Source organism: Mirounga leonina, unplaced genomic scaffold, assembly GCF_011800145.1.
Source record: "Mirounga leonina isolate KUSES-001 unplaced genomic scaffold, KU_Mleo_1.0 Mir_179, whole genome shotgun sequence".
NCBI lineage: Eukaryota > Metazoa > Chordata > Mammalia > Carnivora > Phocidae > Mirounga > Mirounga leonina.
The window spans coordinates 3,606,790-3,629,682 of record NW_023270466.1 but is presented as its reverse complement, the minus strand read 5'-3'; the positions used below and the strand labels follow the sequence as shown (position 1 = coordinate 3,629,682).

Here is a 22,893-nt window from a genome sequence, read left to right as displayed (position 1 = left end):
TTTATTCAACAAATTAAGTGCTGAACCACTAACTGTTCTTAAAATATATAATTCATATGCCCATGTCTTCAGACATGCTGGTTTTTTTGCTGAGAAATAACAGCACCTTTCTTCCCTCCCCTTTGGAAAAGCTCTACTCATTTTCCAAAATGCCAACACAAGTGATGGTTTCTTGTTGCATGTAATCCTTTCCAGCTTCTTATGGCAACATGTTTCTGGTAGAGCCACTGCTCTAATGCTAACTCAAGGATCAATTATTTGCATTTTCTACTTTTATCTAGACTCAGATCATTGAGAAGAGACCTTACCTTGTTTTCTTATAATTACTCCCAAAGTGCTTCCCTGAGACAGTGCTTTGCACACAGTAAGAATCAATGCAACTTACTGAATCTGGTAATTCTTTGTAAGGTTTTCTTCTCATATTGGGCCTAATGTCAACTTCACAAAAACCTCAGTTTAAATCTAAATAATATGCAGCAGAAATCAATTAATTTTAATATGACTGAGTTTTTTGTTTTTTACATGAAGATTTGATTACAACAGTTTTTATGCCTTGGCTATAAAGGAGCACAGAGAATTGGGGCTTTTAAGAAATACATACACTATAAAAAGTCTTAGGGTACTTACTTCGGGGAGAGCACCGGAGGACTGACAAAAGACCGAAGGGCATCCTTCACCATGTCTTGCATGAGATGGGTTCCAAAGACCTTTTTGTTATCCACCAAGAAAGTGGTCTTAAAACAAACGTTATATATTAGTAATGCTATCACAATTTTAATATACTGTACATATAACTGTCTTTACTGTGACATGAACATACTTCTTAAAAATACTGCAGAATACAGAAGAGATTAAAGTATAAAAACCTGGTGGAAATCAATCAATAAATAAATGACTATTTCAACAATGGGAATTAATTATTAATCCCTATTAAGATGCATTCTGATGAAGGAAAATAAAAAAATGTACAAGAAAATATATTTCCCACATCCAGGGTAGTAACAGTACACTAGTCAAAATGAACTGACTAGTCTGAATATGTCATATAAGCTAATATGTAAGAAAGAGGGCTTCATAAATCATGAAACAGCAAATGGTTATCAATATTAGTTGATAATCTTTGTCTCTAATAAACATTTTGGAATACATACACACTTTCTGAAATTGGAAAAACAGATTTCATGATTTAAAGTAATAAATTATTTAATAATAATTTGCATTTAATTTTCTCCCCTTAATGACCTCAGTGTGTTTTAATATTTGCTATACTATCCCTTCCTTGATTTCCTAACACATTTGGGTGGTTTCCACTTTTGGGTGATCATGAACCAAACAGCTATAAACATTCGTAGACAAGTTTCCAGGAGAACACAGGATTTCACTTTTCATAGGCAAATATTAAGCAGGAGTGGGATTTGTATATTTAATTTTATAAGAACCTGACAAATTGTTTTACAAAGTGGCTGTAGCACTTCACATTCTTGTCAGTAAATGCATCCTCACCAGCACTTGGTATTGTCATTTTTCTTTCTTTCTTTCTTTTTTTTTAAAAGATATTATAAAAGGTGGATAGTGGTATTTCACTGTGGTTTTAATTTGCATATCCCTAATACCAATTATGTTCAGTATGTTTTCATACTGAAATGTTTAAACTTGTTGCTCATTTTAAAAACTGGGCTGTCTGTTCTTACTGTTGTGTTTATAGTTCTTTGTATGATATAAGTCCGTTGCCACACATGGATTTGCAAATATTTTCTCCACTCTGTAGAGTCTCTTTTCATTTTCTTAACAATGTCTTCCACAGAATTAAAGTTCTAAATTGATCATTTTTTATGAATTGTTTCTGATGCCATACCTAAGAATTCTGTCTTCTAAAATCACAAAGATTTTCTCCCATCCCTTCTTATAAAAGTTTTATAGTTTTACCTTTTAGATTTATGATGCATTTTGAGTCAATCTTTTTGCATATGTCTGTCCAACTGTTCTTGTACCATTGTTGAAAAGACTACCATTTCTCCACTGATTTGCCTTTGTATTTTGTCAAAAATTACTGACCATATTAATAAATGATCAGTTGACCATGTTAATAAAGGACTATGAAATATTATATATAAATGACTATAGAATACTGTATAATTGTATATAGTACTATATAATAAAAGACTAATTAAAGAGTAGAACTTTTCTAGACTCCCCTCTTGGTTCCACTGATCCATTTTGCCAATACCACACCTGTCCTGCAGTCAGATAGCATGAGTTCCCCAACTCTGCTTTTTGGCACCGTTGGTTTGGCTATTCTAGTTCCTCTGCCTTTCCATATAAATTTTAGAATCAACTTGTTGACATCTACAAAAATACTATGATTTTGATTGAGATTGCTCTGAATCTGCAGATCAATTCTGGGAAGAACTAACATCTTAGAAATATTAATTCTTCCAATCCACAAACAAGGTATATTTCTCCATTTATTTAGGTCTTTGATTTCTCTCACCAGTATTTTGTAGTTTTTCAACATATAGGTCCTATAAACAGGTGTTAGATTTATACCTAATTATTTCATTTTCTGTGTTATTGTAAATAGCACTGTTTTTAAATGTTTTACTTCCCATTGCTCATTGCAAATATATAAAAATACAACTGCTTTTTGTATATTGACCTCATATCCTGTATTCTTCTTAAACTCACCCATCTGGTCTAGGAACTTCTTTGTAGATTCCTTGACATTCTATATAGAAAATAATGTTGTCTATAAAAATGTATTTTTTCCTTTTTCAACTGTATGCCTTTTATTTCTTTTTCCTTCCTTTTTCCACTGGCTAAAATTTCCAGTACAGCTCTCCCTCAACTTATGATGATTGGCTTATGTCCCAATAAGCCCACTGTAAGTTGAAAATACTCTTAAGTTGCAATGCATTTAATACATCTAACATACTGAACATCATAGCTTAGCCTAGCCTACCTTAAACATGCTCAGAACACTTACATTAGCCTACTGTTGGGCAAAATCATCTAACACAAAGCTTATTTGATAATAAAGTGTTGAATATCTCCTGTAATTTATTGAATGCTATACTGAAAGTGAAAAACAGAATGGTTAAATCAGTTGTTTACCCTTGTGATTGTGTGGCTGAGTGGGAGCTGTGGCTCACTGGTCATGCCCAGCATCATGAGAGAGTATTATACTGCATACTGAAAAGATCAAAATTCAAAATAATGAAGTATGGTTTCTACTGAATGCACATCACTTTCACACCATCATAAAGTTTATAAATCATAAGCCAAACCCTCTTAAGTTGTGGACCACCTGTATGTAGTATGTTGAAAAAGAGTGGAGAGAGAGAGTGGACATCCTCGTTTTACTCTCAATCTTAGGAGGAAAGGATTTAATCTTCCATCATTAAGTACGATGTTAGCTGCAGATTTTCTTGTACATACCCTTTATCAGGTTAAGGAAATTCTTTTCTATTGCTAGTTTTGCTGAGAGTTTTTATCATGAATGGAGGTTGAATTATGTCAAATGCTTTTCCTGAATCTACTGAGACTTTACATTGTATGGTGGATTACACTGACTGATTTTTGAATGCTGAACCAGGCTTGAATTCTTGGAAAAAAACCAACTTGGTCAAGATGTATTATTATTATTATTATTTTTTTTAAAGATTTTATTTATTTATTTGAGAGAGAGAATGAGAGAGAGCACATGAGAGGGAGGAGGGTCAGAGGGAGAAGCAGACTCCCTTCCGAGCAGGGAGCCCGATGTGGGACTCGATCCAGGGACTCCAGGATCATGACCTGAGCCGAAGGCAGTCGCTTAACCAACTGAGCCACCCAGGCGCCCAAGATGTATTATTTTTTTATGTATTGTTGATTTGATATGATAATACTCTAAGGTTGTTCTGTCTATGCTCATAATATGTCTATAATTTTCCATGCTTTTAATGTCTTTGGTTTTGCTACTGAGATATTGCTGGCTTTATATGAGTATTGTTGGCTTTTCTATTTTCTGGAACAGACTGTACAGAACTGACCTGGAATTTTCTTTGCTGGAAGGTTTTAAACTATGAATTGAATTTCTTTAATAGATACAGGATCATTCAAGTTATCTCTTTCTTTGTGAGTTTGGGTAATGTCCTTCAAGAAATTAGTCCATTTGATCTATGTTTTTGAATTTATGGACATGAGTTGTTTATAATATTTCCCATATAACTTTTTACAGACCCTTACAGGTCTGTAGTAGTACTCTTTTTCATTCCTGCTATTATTCATCTGTACCTTTTTTTCTTGTTCTGTCTAGTTAGAGGTTCTTCAATGTTATTGATATCTTTTTTCCTTTTTTTTTTAAAGGCTCAGTTAATTTTTTTAAAGTATTGTTTATTTAAGTAATCTCTACACCCAATGGGGCTCGAACTCACAACCCTGAGATCAAGAGTCACACATTCTTCCAACTGGGCCATTCAGGCACCCCTTTAATTGATATTTTCAAAAGAACCAAGTTTTTGGTTACATCAATTTTCTTCACTGTTTATCTGTTTCTTATTTTACTGATTTCTTCTGCTTGTTTTGAGTTTTATTTGTTTTTTTTTGTAGAAGCTCAAATTATTGAGACCTTTCTTTTAAAAAATTTTTAACTGAAGTATAGTTAACATATAATATTATATTAGCTTCAGGTGTACAACACAGTGATTGTACTACTCACCATGGTACGTGTAGTTATCATCTGTCACCAAGGTTATTACAATATTATTAACTATATTCCACATGCTGTACTTTTCATCCCTGTGTCTTATTTATTTGAGAGAGAAAGAGCACAAGAGGGAGCAGGGTCAGAGGGAGAAGCAGACTCCCTGCTGAGGAGGGAGCCAGACGTGGAACTCGATCCTGGGACTCCGGGATCATGACCTAAGCGGAAGGCAGTTGCTTAACCAACTGAGCCATCCAGGCGCCCCTTGTGACTTATTTATTTTATAACTGGAAGTTTGTATCTCTTAATCCCCTTCACCTATTTCACCCATTCCCTACCCTCCCCATCCCTTTGGGAACCACTTTCTTCTTTTTCTCATATAAACATTTAATCTTATAAATTTTCCTCTAAGCACTGCTTCAATTATATCCCACAGATTCTGTAGGTTATATTTTCATTTTCATTCAGTTCAAAGTATTTTCTAATTATCCTCAGGACTTCCTCTTTAGAAGTGTGTTAATTTTCAAATATCTGGAAAATTTCCAAATATCTTTGTTACTGGTTACTAGTTTAATTCCAAAATAGTCAAAGAGCATACTTTGTATGATTTCAATTGTTTTTAAATTATTAAGGTTTTATAGCCAAGGATATGATCTTGATGAATGTCTAATTATTCTAATACTTCTATCACAAAAATATAACACTAACTGTTGATATCCTTTAATAGCATCTACTTTTGTTCCAGCAATCAATAAAACAATGTCAACACACATAAAATTTGATGTTTAAAGAAGTACTGCAATATTCTTAGAACTTACTTGTAACAGAGATCTTGAAAGAACACAAGGTGATTGTTCACTAAATTCACAGAAAAAATCCTGATACACAGAGAAAAAATAATGTCATTAATAGATTAAATAAAAGCTGGAAATGTTTATATATAGCATATAATTTTTTACCAGACCTTCTGGAAATTATATACTACCAGAGTTAAAATATGACAAAGAGCTAATAAGGATCATTTCTATAGGAACTGTCTTAATTGTATCAATGGGACAATAGATGATTTTGGATATTTTTTTTTTAACTGACCGATAGAATTGTGTGGATACCAGTATTAAATTTGCACACCATGAAAAAAATAGCATCAGTAATAATTTGCTAACTAATGGCAGAAGTTTACTTCCTACTTCACAGAAATAAATACCAAGTAACGAGGCCAAGTGGATTCACAAAACTGACTATTCCTGATTCTTCTGACATCCAAAAGATATGCTTAGAGAAACTACAAAGGGTTTATACAGAGATAAAAGAAAAAAGGTAAGAAAATACACTACAATGTTAGCTTCTGTATATTATAGGATAGTAGCTATTTATCATTTTCATATTTTTTGTGTTTTCCAGACTCGTGATCCCCAATTTAAATGGGTGCTCTGCCAAAACCTACCAAGTTTCTCTAGTCAATTCACTTTTTCACAATTAACTTTTATACCTTGCTCACACTTCTCAATGTTCTCTACTACAGATGTCCTCCCATTTAACATTACAAAGAAAATTAAGTCACCTATCAACAGGAAATCCCTCCACTTCAGCCTCTAAACTTTATTAAACTGAATCCACATTTATAGCCAGATCCTTTCCTTGCCCACTTTAACAATGGAAACCTTCCATTTGTACTATGACTCCATTCCTTCCGGTCTTTTCAGGAACATTACACATTGTCAAGCATCCATCCTTGTCTGTCCTAGGTATTTAACTTCTCCCTCTCTTCCAGATCCTCCCCATTTATATTTAAGTAGTCAATTTTCCCCCATCTTAAAAAAGAAACCGTCACATGCTCCACATTTCTCCCTCAACCGCTGCCTTCTCAGCTAAACTTTCTGAAACAGTTGACTGAACAGTCTCTACTTAATCAATGGCCCCTCCTCATCAACACCCACTAGCCTAGCTTTTCACTCTAGTCACAACTGTCCTCTGACACCAAATCCAGTTGACATTTGTTTTGGACCTTATTCACTTCTTTCATCTGACCTCTCAGCAGTATTTGACAGGACTTCCTTCCTTTTTAAATGACTTTCATGAGTTTTTTCCTTTGTGGCCACTTCTTGGTCTGCTCTGTAGGTTCAAAGTTTAGTTCCAGACTATTTTCTTTTCTCAAGCCATATACTTTTTCCCTCACAATCTTCATCATACTCATGCTTCAATAACTACCTGTAATAGTTCTAAAATTACATATCTAGCACTGACTTCTAAATTCTATCCATATAGTCAATATCTATTCAATATCTCTACATAAATATCTCAAAGGCACCTCAAATTCAGCTTCAGTAAGACCCTAGGCTGACTAAAGGTCTTTGAGAATTTCCCCATTTTGGTGAGCAGAGTGTATCAAGATCTCCAAGTCAGAAACCCAGAGACCTTCCTGAGAGCTCTCTCATGCCCCATATTTAATTCAACACCAACATGCTATCAATTTGAGTTCATGCCCAGCTCTAACTCTGACAACCCACATCAGCTCCCTGCCATCCTTCTAAATGAAGTTACCATCCTCCCTCCCTTGGACTGTAATGATGGTTTCTTAATTTATCTCCCTGTGTTTACTCTAGTCCCTTACTCTGTGTTTTCTCTACAGTGCAGCACACATGGCTGCAAACTGTTAATTCAGTTACTTAACTACCCCACCCATGTTGATCTTGCATAAAACTCGAATGTGAAAATGCAGAAACATGCAGAGCATAAGCTATAAAGAGTTGTAACTGACATTTCGGTATTTGTTATTCCCATCTTTTTTAAACTGAATTTACCTATCTCTGATGATCCCTTCTGTGTGTGACAATGTATAAAATGAATAATCTATTTTGAAACATAACTTGGCATTCACAAACATTTCCCTATGTCAATATTTTCCTATAACATGCTTTTTTTTATTATGTTGTTAGCCACTGTATATAACATCATTAGTTTCTGATGCAGTGTTCAATGATTCATTAGTTGCGTATAACACCCAGTGCTCATCACAACACGTGCCCTCCTCAATACCCATCACCCTGTTACCCCATCCCCCACCCACCTCCCCTCTGAAACCCTGAGTTTGTTTCCCGAGGTCCACAATCTCTCATGGTTCATCTCCCTCCATGATTTCTCCTCCTTCAGATTTCCCTCCCTTCCCCTATGGTCATGCTTTTTAATGTCAGTATGGCATATATTCTACACATACTGTACAGGATGGGTAGTGTCACCAGTGGGCATTCAAACTGTTTCTAGTTTTTCAAGATTACAAATGATGATGAGCCAAATACTCTTTAGTTCATCTTTGCATATATCTTAGATGATTTTCTTATGCTAAATCTCTAGAAGGGGAGTTGCTAGGTCAGGATATACACATTTTTAAGACTTTTGAGAGCAATAGCCACAGAAGTATAGGAGAGCAACTATTTCCCTCCACCAACATTAAATATTACTATACTTTCCAATCAAGTTGTTAAAAAATGCATTTCTTCAATTACTAGTAAGGGTATGCATTTTTCATGTTTACTTCTTTTTCAGTGTGTGTGCTCATGTCCATTCCCAATCTTCCAGAGATGATTTATTTTGTATGTAAGCACACCTTACAATCTGGCACTTTATCCTAATAGTAACAGGTTTCTTATGCAGATCCACCAGATATTTGAGCCCCCCTTTTCTCTAACTTCAATCTTCTTGATTCTTGGCCTTAGCCACACTCCCCTACTATCACCACTGACTCCTGTCCCAAGTGTTCCAGGGATCCAGACTCTTCTCTTTCTATGCCCTCTTCACATCCAGGGCTGGCAGTCCAGGCCTGGCTCTCCCAGCTCCCCACTACTATGGTATGTCATACAGCATTCACCTCGCTGACAAGGCAATCCATAACCCTCTGCCAGAATATCAAATTCCAACTGCTGCATTATTTTTTCTTATTCCAATTCACACTGATCGCCTTCTAAAATCCTACATTTAATCTGAACACAAATATTCATGTAATGATTAAGAATCAGAAAAAGCAGATGCAGCAGCAGAATAAAAGTCTCTATTCTAATTCCAGATATGCCACTAACCAATCATCTAATTTGGTTACAAGCCCTCTAAACCTTACTTTGTTTAGCTATACAATGAATTGCAAAATGAACTGGGTTATGTCTATGATCTTTTCTACCTTTAAGATTCTATGATTCTTAAGATAGAATAAGGACAAAACTACTAAAAAGAAAGCAAACAGAAAGGAGGTAACAAACACAGAATCAGTGAAAGTTTCACTAAGGAATGAAGACAAGCTGGGCGTTAATGACAAAGAATTAGAGGGGAAAATAAAGTTATTACAAGAAAGAGCATAAATAGAAGCACAAATCTTTGTTGACCATCAACTATATCCCAGTGGCTGCTGTTCAAATTCTAGGAATGTAAGCAAGGTATTTCATCATCTCAAGGCATCCAGGTACAGAAGCAACCCGGAACCAACAAGGAAGACCTCACAGAGAAAATGACATGCGCTGGGAATTATGTACCTCTCTGCAGAGTTGTGTAAAATAGTGTACTTATGTCTAAATAATGACAGTATTATATTGCATATTTTCTACCTTCCTAACCTTAATATTGCCTTTCTACATTTTAACCCATACAGAAGATTAATCCAAAATACGTAAAATGTATATCCTCTTTCACCCAGCAACTTAATGGTTTAGGAATTTATCTTAAGGAAGATGGAAGCAGATGATATGAAGGTTCCTACAGACAAGCTCATTTTAGTACTATTTATAACAGTAGAACACTGAAAATGACCTAAATACAATTCAATTATGAATGGACTGGAAAAAACTGTGAGATATTCTTATTCTTACATGAAATACCATGTAACTATTTAAATAATGTAAAAAAATGTGTATTTGTTGACATGGAAAGAAAGATGTTCATGATACAGAGATTAGTGATGAAAGCAGGCTACAAACACCATGATCTAATTTTTTGTATAAAAATATACATGTATGTATATATGCATACTCACATAGATGTGTACACGCACACACACATTTGCATATAAGAAGTTTTGAAGACAGAATCCAGGGTTTAAATCCTCATTCTTAAAACCTGGGTGAATCATCTAAACTTTAGTTTTTTAATCTCTAAGATGGATAGTACATAATCCTTGTGAAGATTAAATAGAAACAAATACACACACAACATACACACACACACAACACTTAATTCTCCAGCTATCAAGGAAAATAAGCAATTTTATTTACCCTTGGGACAGTCAGCCTCTAAAAAGTGATAAACTATTCTGTTGTTCAATCAAAACCATATTCCAGAACAGAGATTTGTACTTACCAGGATACAATGTAAATTTGTTAAATTGACCACCTCACAAACAGTTTTTATTCTATCTATTAATCTTGCAAAATAGTTGACCATTTCTTCCCTTTTAATTATTTTTGCATATCGAGGGAAGGTAGGTGGAAGTAGCCTCTGGTTAACAAGGGGCTCAAAACCCATCATAATTGGATGATCTAAAAAGGAAAAAAAAGTAATTTTTCAGTGTTTCGCTGAATCTTAAACCTCAAATACTAGTAAATATAAAAAGAGAAAGGCCAATTTCAAAAGCATCTCCAGATTCCTGTCACAATATTCTCTAAATGAATTTTATAATTTACAAACGTCTATATGTATGCGTTTTTTTAAATGAGATAAACAGATTTAATAACCTAAAAAATTGTACTTCCTAACTCCATGGAATTGGTAGTAGTGACAGAAAGGGGTTGCTACCTCACAATTAACCATAAGCCAAGAATGGGATAAAATAGGGAGAAAGCAATGCTGTATTAACCATGAGATTGTGAAAAAAAGGTAAATAAAATGCGAACACAAATTGAGGCTGTTGTCCCTTCAATTACTGAACAGTAGAATCAACTCAAACTTAGTTACAATAATAATGCAAAACAGAGAACAGTCCCCGCCCCACTCCCATGAGTCTGGAATACATTTGGTACTGACATTAATTACAGAAATTCAGAGTGCTTTAAAGCATAAATAACCTTTTACAAGGGACCTAAAGGTGATTTCCTTTTTCCCATTCTCTGCCCACTGTGACCTCACTTTTCACACTAGTGCAAGGCTCCAAACTAAGTTTCTCTCAACTTGAAATCTAAAATGAGGAAATATATGAAATAGGAAGTGATTAAGAATTTGGAATCAGGTTCTCTTGCTGTACTACAAACAGGCTATAAACCAAGAATAAATAAAACAGCTTTGGATGTTAATGAAAGATAAAATTAAGCTAAGTATGGTGCTGGGACCCTGGGCGGCTTAGTCTGTTAAGCGTTCGACTCTTGATTTCAGCTCAGGTCATGGTCTTAGGGTTGAGAATGAGCCCGGTCTTGGGCTCCATGCCGGGCACGGAGCCTGCTTAAGATCCTCTCCCTCTGCCCCTCCTCCCCAAATTAAGATAAGCAGGCATCATTAAGAATTAAAAGACTGATATTTAACCAAATTATAATAATGCTCCTGTGACATATGTAATTATTCCTGAAGATCAAGCAAATAAAGATGCCCCCCAAGGTTCCTGGCCTTCTTCCTCTTCTCCATACTTAAGTCCTCCCTGGTTGAAGTTATTTATTCTTATAAAAATTCCAATTTAACTAATGTTTTCCAAGCTAAAATCATTAGCCCACAATCTTTCTTCTGAGTGCCAAACCTGATTTCTAACTGCATAATGGACATTTCTACCTTGGTACCCGACATCATCTCAAAAGGCACATATCCAAAAACTGCCATTATCTTGCCCCAAACACTGCTTCTCCTTATATTCCCTTTTTCAATAAAATAACCCACTGCCCTTACAACTGCTTAGGCCAGAAATTTTCTTGTCTGCTTTAATCAGTGCATAAGTCTTAAAGTATTCCACATCCTAACATCCACTGACTGTCCCCCTCCCCCTTCACTCTTACTGCCACTGCAAAAGCCTAACTCATTCCTCTACACTGAATACTCCCTCATTAATTAATCCTGTACACTGACACCTCAATTTTTTTTATCTAAATGACAACCTGATTTCACTCCCCTAATCCAAAAATTTTGTTGGCTCCCTACTGCATACAGTACAAAGTCTGTGGTAGGGCACAGGAAGGTACTTTAAATTTCCTGCCACTCCTGTAGAGAAAAAAATCTGTACTCCAATGGAAAGCTATGCACTGTCAGATTGATTCAAGGCAGCTATTTTACAAATCTATAAATAGTAAGTAACTAATAGAAGACATGCAAATTCTGTCCTGGTAGAGATTCACCTGACTTCCTCCCAAATCTATAGAACAGTTTTGCCTCCATTTATAATTTATTTCAACATTCCAATGCTCCATATAAATTTTAATTTTTTTAAAGATTTTATTTATTTGAGAGAGAGAGAGAGAAAGCATGAGCAAGGGGGAGGGGCAGAGCACGAAGAAGGCTCCCCAGTGACCAGAGAGCCCAATGCAGGGCTCGGAGCCAAAGGCAGACACTTAACTGACTGAACCACCCAGGCACCCCTAAATTTGAATGTTTTAAAACTTTTCGTGCCTAGTTATTTCACTGAATGAGTTTAACAAAATCCTTAACACATGCTCATTTTTATGTCTGTATGTGAATCAGTTTTTACTTTTTTCTGAAAGTCATCTTTTAACATGCTCTATTCTCTAAGCACCATAAGCTATAAGCAAGCACACTGCCTTACAAGTATCATGTTCTTTTATGCTTCTTTACTTATACACGAACTATTCTTTCTGCCTATAAAGTCTACCCCTTATTCTTAGCCTAAGAGACCTGCTATAGCTTGGATTCCCTCTCATGCTTGGCCCTCCCTCCAAAAACTGTGTATATTCACTGCTACACTGTCCATGTGGGATTACATCATCTCTCCCTCAGTTCTTTTGAAAGAGCAGGAACTGGCTTGTGTCCCAAACACCTAAATGCCTGGTTCATTATAGGCACTGGCTACATGTTTTATGAATGACAAGATGTGCATACTCAAAATGAAAGACTGTTACCAGTATAATGAAACAGTTTAAATTTCTGATTTATAACATGTCATTTAAGGTAAATGTAGTAGTGAGGATGCTTTACCATACCAACATAAATACATTTTGGGGCTTTAATGATAAATGCACAGAATCTAACTACGTAACTGGAAATTATCCTTATATTCCCTGAAAGCATTCTAATTTTCATCTAAAAGTATTACCCAGAAATATTCTATTTTTAATACACATTTTAAGGCTTTAAACCACAAGTAGAAGATATAGCGACTCATGAAAATCTGTATTACCATGAAGTAAATATTAATGGGGAGTATCAAATATATTCTACTTACATTTTTTAAAAGATTTTATTTATTCACATGAGAGAGAGAGACAGAGATAGCACAAGCAGGGGGAGAGGGAGAAGCAGATTCCCCGCTGAGTTGGGAGCCCGACACAGGGCTTGATCCCAGAACGCGGAGATCGTGAACTGAGCCTAAGGCAGATGCTTAACCATCTGAGCCACCCAGGAACCCCATCTACATTACATTTTTATACAAATTTTAAAATGCAACGTAAAAGGTTAAGCCTCCGACTGGATTTCGGCTCTGGTCATTATCTTAGCATGGAGTCTACTTGAGATTCTCTCTCTCCCTCTCCCTCCCCCTGCTCTCACATGCTCTCTCTGAAATAAATAAATCTTTAAAAGAGGTGCGACATAAAACAGTATTACCTTCTGAAACTAATTCAGCTGTCCTGCAGACCACAGGGGTTTATAGCAGCATCCCGGACCTCTACCCACTAGATGCCAGTAGCATCCCCTTAATTGTGAAAAACAAAAATGGGTCCAGACATTGCCGAATGTCCCTGGGAGGCCCCAGTTGAGAAACACTGGTCTAGACAAATACAATATGCAACTTTAATTCAGTGTGGATAAGCTCACGATGTAACAAGAGAATCTAAACCATGGAAAAATTAGAAAGACTAACAAGTGAAATCTAAGGAAAGACTCATATGATAAGAAGTTAGTAAAATGTTGGTCAGGAAAAAGTATTCCAAGAAATGGAACTGGAGGGTGTTATGCTGAGCGAAATAAGTCAATCAGAGAAAGACATGTATCATATGACCTCACTGACATGAGGAATTCTTAATCTCAGGAAACAAACAGAGGGTTGCTGGAGTTGGGGGTGGGGTGGGAGGGATGGGGTGGCTGGGTGATAGACATTGGGGAGGGTATGTGCTATGGTGAGCGCTGTGAATTGTGCAAGACTGTTGAATCACAGTTCTGTACCTCTGAAACAAATAATGCAATATATGTTAAGAAAAAAAAAAGAAGATAGTAGGAGGGGAAGAATGAAGGGGGGGAAATCGGAGGGGGAGATGAACCATGAGAGATGATGGACTCTGAAAAACTGAGGGTTCTAGAGGGGAGGGGGTTGGGAGGATGGGTTAGCCTGGTGATGGGTATTAAAGAGGGCACGTTCTGCATGGAGCACTGGGTGTTATGCACAAACAATGAATCATGGAACACTACATCAAAAACTAATGATGTAATGTGTGGTGATTAACATAACAAATAAAAAAGTAAAAAAAAAAAAAAAGTATTCCAAGCATATCAATGGCCTAGAGGATAGAGAATATGGTTCCTTTTCTTTTTTTCATAAGGAGCTCCAATTTTCCAAATCATACTTTCTCCAAACTCAGGAAGAATATATGCATATAAATAGAATGGGGACAAAGTCCCTATGCATAAAGTTAGAAAGTTATCTGTATGCTTCTCTCCATTCCCCAGATATACTTAAATCGCACCCCCCCCAACATTTCTTTGTACCTAATCCTTGTTAATGGCTAAAGTTATTCCTAGTAACTATTTTTAAGTCTCAGCTGTTGCTGAATCTCATACGTAAGAACTCTGTAACTGTCCTATACAAGACATAATAACCCGCCTGAGCACAGATGAGTGGAAGAGCTGAGAGAAGAGAGATTGAAGCAGCTGTTCAGAATAGAGAGTAATTGAGCAGGAGAGGAGCTAAAAGCAAGGCAGGAGTTTGCAACTGGTTTCATGGTAACATAAAGTATGAAACCTTACAAGAAGTTTTACCACACTCAAACCCCTCCTGGAATAAACAGCTCTAACAGTTTTTTCTCCACTATACTTCATGTATCTTTTTCCCACTATACTTCATGTATCTTCTCTACCACACAATTTACCACAGACTGTCTTCTATTAAAATAACTTGAAGAGCCCTTATGAAATGAGTCTGTAAAGTCGAGAATTCATATTACTTTCTACCCAGTGTGGGCTGTGCTTAATCGAGTTTTCCTGAATTGGACACACAGCTCAAACAAGGTAACTTCTAGACTGTCTTCCATTGTTCCAAGTCTGTAGATGTATTATCTTGGTTTTCCAGTTAAAATACTTCAAATATACTTCTTGTAAAAGAATGCCAAATAAGAGGATTTCCCCCTCCTACTAGCATTCTTTTAAAAATAAAACAATTGGGGTGCCTGGGTGGCTCAGTCGGTAAAGAACCTGCCTTCAGCTCAGGTCATGATCCCACCTCAGGACTTGATCCCTGGGATCAAGTCCCGCATTGGGCTCCCTGCTCAGCAGGGAATCTGCTTCTCCTTCTGCCCTTCACCCTGCTTGTGCGTGCTCTCTCTCTCTCTCTCAGATAAAATCTTTAAAAAAATACATAAAAATAAACAGTAATTACTAGTTTCTAAAACATTTTATACAGCACACTGGTTTAGAATGTTTTGGTTACTAAAATTCTTGTTAGACAACCGGTCATTATTAACAGCAGAAAAGTGCTACAAATAGTACAAGGTTCTTGGATATAAGATTCATAGTAACAACGTACTTTAACTTAGCAAACTAAGTTATTAAAATCGATTAGATGCCAAAATTAAAGATCCAAAAATCTATGTCAAGAGATAGAGATGACATCTTTTTCAGACAACATCTCTCCCCAAGGTTACATAGGCAATTTACCGTTATATTTATTGAAATAAGTTCTAGATGCCCTGAAGTTGGAAGGAATTCTGAGAAACAATGCAGAAGTTGCTAAGGATTTGTTAAGTGATTCCACACTTCTTGGCTACATTATTTCCTTTTATAAAATGTTTAACAGGGGTGCCTGGGTAGCTCAGTCGGTTAAGCATCTGCCTTCAGCTCGGGTCATGATCCCGGGGTCCTGAGATCGAGCCCTGCATCGGGCTCCCTGCTCAGCGGGGAGTCTGCTTCTCCCTCTCCCTCTGCCTGCCACTCCCACTGCTTGTGCTCTCTATCAAACAAATAAAATCTTTAAAAAAGATAAAATGTTTAACATTATGCTATGTGAAATAAGCTAAAGAAAAAGGACAAATATTATATGATCCCTCTTATATGATAGGTAAAAGTACAACAGTGGTTACTGGGGATTAAGGGGAAATGGGGAGTTATTGTTTAATTAGTATGAAGTTTCAGTAATATGATAATGTGAATGTACTTGATGCCACTGAATTGTACACTTAAAAATGGTTAATATAGCAAATTTTATGTCACACATATTTCACCACAATAAAAAAACTTACAAAAAGACATTAAACCAAAAGTGTTCAATTAAAAAGGCATGGCCTCAATGAATATTCTATCACAATCACCGATCAGAATAATTTACTGTGCAATATTATGTGCACGTCTACATATTTTGAATTTTTTGGTGTGTATTTCTGAATAGGTATACATGCAAATGATAAAAAAAAAGTTTCAAATGAAACAAAAGGGTATACAATGAAAAGCAAGTCTTCTGCCTACATATGACTCTCAATCTCTTGAGAACTAACCACAAGTTCCTTCAATGTGTGGGTATTCATATACATATCCTTTTTAAAAAACTTTATTGAGGTATAATTTACATATAATAGAATGTAAATATTAACCTATAATATACTTCAAAAAATATATAAAACTATGAAATTACTACCACAATCAATATGTATACAACATTTCCATCTCCCCAAAATATTCCCAGTGCCCATTCCTAGCCAATCCCTGCCTCCCATGCCCAGAAATTATGGAACTGCCTTTTCTCCATAAAGATTAGTTTTTCCTACTTTTATGCAAAGAGAATCATGTGATTTGTGCACTTTTATATATGGCTTCTTTTAGCATGTTTCTAAGATTTATCACTATGTTCAGTGTATCAGTACTTCATTCCTTTCTATTACTAAGAAGTATTTCATTGTATGGATATACCATTATTTGTCCATTCACATATATTCCTTTCCTTAACAAAAACACCAAAATATTACACATGCTGATATTCTTTTTTCAACTTTTTTTTTTTAAAGATTTGAGAGAGAGCAAGAGCAGAAGTGGGGGGGGGGGGAAGCAGAGGCAAAGGGAGAAGGAGACCCCCCACTGAGCAGGGAGCCCGACATGGGACTCAATCCCAGGACTCTGGGATCATGACCTGAGCTGAAGGCAGCCGCTTAACCAACTGAGCCACCTAGGCACCCTTTTTTCAACTTTTTCATGTGAATTTTTTTTTTTTTTAAAGATTTTATTTATTTATTTAACAGAGAGAGAGAGCGAGAGCAGGAACACAAGCAGAGGAGTGGGAGAGGGAGAAGCAGGCTTCCCGCAGAGCAGGGAGCCCGATGCGGGGCTCGATCCCAGGACCCTGGGATCATGACCTGAGCCGAAGGCAGATGCCTAACAACTGAGCCACCCAGGCGCCCCATGTGAATTTTTTTCTTTGAAACTCTCAAAGTTGCAAATACAATCAATAGTGAATCACCCTCGAGTATATTGAGAGTGTTATTGTTATTCACAATACAATAACCAGAATTAGTAAAATAGCACTGACCAATTACTATCATCTAATCCTTAGACTTCATTCAAGTTTCGCAAACTGTTCCAAAATGGTCTTCACATCTATGTCAGAACCAAAAGATGCATTTCATTTCATTCTTAGTCTCCTTCCAAGCTGGAAAGACCAGGAACCTGGCACTCCTGTGTCTCTTTCCTGAGGTCAAATACTCAAACTCAAAGATAAAATTTAAGCCAAAAGACAATAGCAAAGAAGCAATTACAATTCTTCTAAACTCAGGAAAAGCTCTGTAAGTTGAGAAGTGGCCTTCTGTAGGTTCTGGGGCTTGTAGTAGTTCAGGGGCAGACACGTGAGCCCTCACAGCCAGCCTGGAGGTGAGGCTGGGCGGTGGCTACTGGGTAAGACCAGGGACAATAACATGGTAGTAATTTTGTGTACTGCCCTTCAATGTGGGTTTCTCGTTTCTCATTAGATTCAAATTATGAATCTCTGGACTATGACAAAAGTGATGTCATATTTTTTCACTGCACTCTATCAGCAAAGTGGTGATTTGACTCACCACTGGCAATGTTAATTTTGATCAGTTGATTAAGTTGGTGTCTGACACGCTTCTTCACTATAGTTACTCCTCCATTTGTGGTTAGTAAATATTGGGGGTATGGGGAAAAGACACCTAAATATGCTCATCATAATCAAACTGTCCATGCATTAATCCATTTACTTACAACAGTATGGAAATATGGCTTCCTCTTTTATTCAATAGGTTATGATCTATTAGAATTATCTGCTTTGATGCTCAAGTTGTCCCATCTTGTATGAACAAACAGTATGAATGCCCTTTCAAATTGTTTTCTGTGTCTGACATGTCCCTATCACTCTGAACACTTACACACTTTTAGCACAATAAGATACTCCAGGCTCATTGTCTTCTTTCCCTATTCTAACCCTGAAATCACCCATTCTCCAAGATGTGCTAGTTCCTTTTATTTTTGTATTTTGTATTTTGTTTCCTGCTTTATTGAGGTAATACAATGTGAAACTTTGACATATGTATACATTGTGAAAGGATACCCCCCATCAAGTTAATTAATACATTTATCACCTCACATATTTACTATTCTTTTCCTTCGGTGAGAACATTTAAGTTCTATTTTCTAGCAAATTTCAAATTACACAATGCAGTGAGTTTGGGTTTTTTTTTCTTCTTCTTCTTTTGTTTTTAAAAACAAAATTATTTATTTGAGAGAGCACGCAAGCATAAGCAGTGGGGAGGGACAGAAGGAGAGGAAGCAGCAGGCTCCCCGCTGAGCAGGGAGCCCGATGTGGGGCTCAATCCCAGGACCCTGAGATCATGACCTGAGCTGAAGGCAGACACTCAACCACATGAGCCACAATGCAGTGTTATAACCTATAGTTACCATGTTCATGCATTGTAAGGTTCAAACCTTACAGCTGAAGGTTTATACCCTTTTCCCAACCTCTTCATATTTCCCCAAGCCTCCAGCAACCATCTTTTTACTGTTCCTATGAATTCAAGTTTGTTTTTGTTTTGATTGCACATATAAGTTATACCACACAGCATTTGTCTTTCTTTGGCTTATTTAACTTTGTATAATGCTCTCCAGATTTATTGACATTGTCACAAATTACAATATCTCCTTTTTTTTTTGGCTGAATTCCACTGTGTATATGTATATATACACACCATATTTTCTGTATCCATTCACTATGAACAGACACTTAGGTCGTTCCTATACACTGGCTGTTGTAAATAATGCTGAAACAAGGTTTAATGGAAACCAAAAGAAAGCAGGGGTAGCTATACCTGTATCACACAAAATAGACTTTAAGCCAAAGACTATAATAAAAAACAAAGATGGTCAATATATAATAAAGGGATCATCAAGAAAATAATTATAATTATTTATGCACCTAACAGAGGAACACCTAAATATATAAAATATTAACAAATCTGAACCAGACAACACATTAATAGCAGGGGACTTCAATAACCACCTTCAATAATGGATAGATCATCCAGACCAAAAAAAAAAAAAATCAATAAGGAAACTGAGTCCTTGAGCTATACTTTAGACCAAATAGACCTTAATAAGAACTATATAGAACATTCCATCCAAAAGCAGCAGAATACACATTCTTCTCAAGTGAACATGGAACGTTCTCCATGACATATCAAACAATAGGTCACAAAACAAATCTTTTAGCAAATTTAAAGACAAATAATGCCAAATATCTTTTCTGACGACAACAGTATGAACTAAAAATCAACAGGAGGAAAGCTGGAAAATTTACAAATATGTGGAAACTAAACCACCAGTGGGTCAAAGAAATCAAAAGGGAAATAAAAAAAATACCTGGAAACAAATGAAAATGGAAACACAACATACCAAAACCTACAGGATGCTGCTAAAGCATTTCTGAGAGGGAAGTTTATAAGGATAAATGAATGAAGAAGAAAGAAAGATCTCAGATACACAACCTAACTTTACACCTCAGGGAATTAGAAAGAGAAGAACAAATTAAGCCCAAAGTTAGCAGAAGGAAGGAAATAATAAAGATCAGAGTGGAAATAAATGGAGACCCTCCTCCCCCCCAATATAGGAAAGATCAATGAAATTAAGAGCTGGTTTTAGAAAAGATAAATAAAATGGACAAATCTTTAATTACAATGCATTTTTTATTGGAGATTTTAATCCATTTACATTTAAAGTAATAATTGACAGGTATGGGTTTACCATTTATTTTGGTTTTTCTTTTTCTTTTTTTTTTTTTTAAGAGAGGGGGGAGGGGCAGAGGGAGAGGGAAAGAACCTTAACAGGCTCTATGCCCAGCACGGAGCTCCATGCAGGGCTTGATCTCATGACCCTGAGATCACGAACTGAGCCAAAACCATAATGGACTGAGCCACCCAGGTGCCCCTTCCCATTTGTTATTTTGTTAATTGTGTTCTGGTGGTTTTCTAATTCCTGTGTTCCTTTTTTCCTTCTCTTGTTCTCTTTCATTGGTATTTGGTGATTTTCTACAGCAGTATGCTTTGAATTCCTTTCTCTTTACATTTTGTATTTCTATTACAGGTTTTTGTTTTGTGGTTATCACAAGGCTTGCATTAGAACATATTAATCTATTTTAAGCTGATAATAACTTCAAACACATACAAAAGCTTCCTCTCCCCGTATTTTGTTCTGGATGTCACAATCTGCATCTTTTAATATTGTGTGTCCATTAAATTACTGTAGTTACAGGTATTTTTTAATTCTTTTGTCTTTTAACCTTCATAATAGAGTTATAAGTGATTTTACTCACCACCATTACAACATTAGTGTATTCTGAATGTAACTGTATTTACTTTTACCAGTATTATACTTTCATACATTTTCCTGTTACTAACTAGTAACCTTTCATTTCATCTTGAAGAACTCCCTTTAACATTTCTTGTGAGGGTGGGTCTGGTGATGATGAACTCCCTCAGCTTTTGCTTATCTGGAGAAAACTCATTCAATCCTGAATGATAACTTTGCTGGGTAAGGTACATTTGGTTGGAAGGTTTTTTGCTCATCATTCTGAATATATGATTCTTCTCCCCTTTGGTAGAGGTTTCTGCTCAAAAATCTGACAGTCTTAATGGTGGTTGCTTTTTACTTAACAAGCTGCTCTTCTTTTGCTACTTTCAAGATTCGTTACTTGTCTTTAACTTTTGACAGTTTAATCATAATGTGTCTTGGTGTGGGTCTCCTTGGATTTATCTTGTTGGTACTTCCTAGGCTTCCTGGATCTGGATGTCTGTTTCTTTTCCCAGTTTAGGAGTTTTCAACTATTATTTCTGCGAATAAGCTTTCTGCTCCTTTCTCTCTTCTCCTTCTGGAATCCCTATAATGTATAAACTGGTCTGCTTTGATGGTGGTCTCCCATATCCTATAAGCTACCTTTACTTTTTGAATTTCTTTTTTTTCTGCTCCTCTGGATGAATTCCACTGACCTATCAAGTGTGCTGATTTTTTCTTCCACTTGATCTAGTCTGTTTAGAATGCCTCTACTGAATTTTTTATTTCAGTTATTGTATCCTTCAGCTCTGTGATTTCTTTTTGGTCCTTTATATATTTTCTATGTCCCTGTTGAAATTTTTACTTCAGTCATGCACTGCTTCCTGACTTTGGTGAGAATCTTTATGACTGTTATTTTGAACTCTCAATTAGGCAAATCACCTATTTCTGCTTCATTAAGATCTATTTCTGGATATTTATCTTGGTCTTTTGTTTAGAACATATTCCTCTGTTTCTTCATTTTCTTTGACTGGTTTCAGAGCATTAGATAAAATGTCACCTTTCCCCGTCTTGACATAGTGGTATCATGTAGGAAATGAACCTTGTGAATCAGCCCTGCCCAAGCTCCTAGTTGTCTCTCAAACTTTTGATTGTCTAAGCCTCCTCCTCTGCTCTTAGCAGGTTCCAGTAGTTGAGGGTGTACCAAGACCCATCAGTGTCCCAAAGAGAAGAATCACAGTCAGTACCTAGATGCAGACTGATTAGAAGCTGGATCCTCAGGCAGCAGATGGGAAAGTGTGTAGTTAGGCGCCTTTAGAGAAAAAACTGGAAGATAGGCATATCTGCCTACTCCCTCTATGCTAAGCCTGAGTGTATAGCTCCTACAACCATTAATAACTGTATCTTTGATACATTATTGTGGGACCTGTGGATACAGCCCCACTGATTATTAGAGCCAGGTGATACAGGGGCCTGTCCTTCAAGTGGCAGCTGAAAAAGCTTGGACACCAGATGTGTGTACGAGCTCCATACTGGTAACTGGATTTTATTACTGGAGCAGGCTAGAGGATAAGAAGGCAGAAAAGGTGCCTGCTGGCTTCCCTGGTCTCTGGGGAAGATCTCAGCCATCCTCTGGATGCCTGCTAAATCATAAGCCTAGCACTCAGCAGCTTTAAGGTATGAAGACAAACCTATTTCAGGGATAGACTAGGAGACAGGCAATTTTGCCTCATTCTTCTGTGCTGAGCCCCAGAGGGATAGCCAGTTAAGAACTGCTTCTTTGAAAAAAAAAAAAAGAAAAGAAAAGAACTGCTTCTTTGTTTGCTAGTCTCATGAATGGAAACTCCTTTGACTATCAGACCTAGGCAATCTGGGTCCTGTTCCTCAGGTGCATCTGCAAAACCTAGGGTGCAGATATGCACACAATCTCCTTCTAGGAAGATACTGGTGACTTGGAGTGGGGTAGAGGGAGAGGGTGCGTAAGGTGTCCTCTAGCTTCCATGGTCTCTGGGGAGGATCCCAGCCAGCCCCTAGTGCCTACTAAATTAGAAGCTTGGCCCTCAGTTAGCAACTTTTATTTTTAATTTTTATTACCTTGTACTGAAAACTGC

The 22,893-nt window shown here is 36.5% G+C and overlaps 1 protein-coding gene across 4 annotated transcripts in view; it reads right to left on the bottom strand.

The window, feature by feature from the left end:
* Positions 1-22,893, bottom strand: part of NAA35 (N-alpha-acetyltransferase 35, NatC auxiliary subunit) — a 96,848-nt gene that overhangs the window by 23,168 nt on the left and 50,787 nt on the right. For all 4 annotated transcript variants that reach the window (XM_035024415.1, XM_035024413.1, XM_035024412.1 and 1 more), the window contains exons 12-14: positions 10,025-10,203; positions 5,500-5,559; positions 628-734 (exon numbers count right to left, since the gene is read on the bottom strand). In XM_035024415.1, coding sequence (XP_034880306.1) covers positions 628-734; positions 5,500-5,559; positions 10,025-10,203 — 346 coding nt within the window. The remainder of the gene's footprint in view (positions 1-627; positions 735-5,499; positions 5,560-10,024; positions 10,204-22,893) is intronic.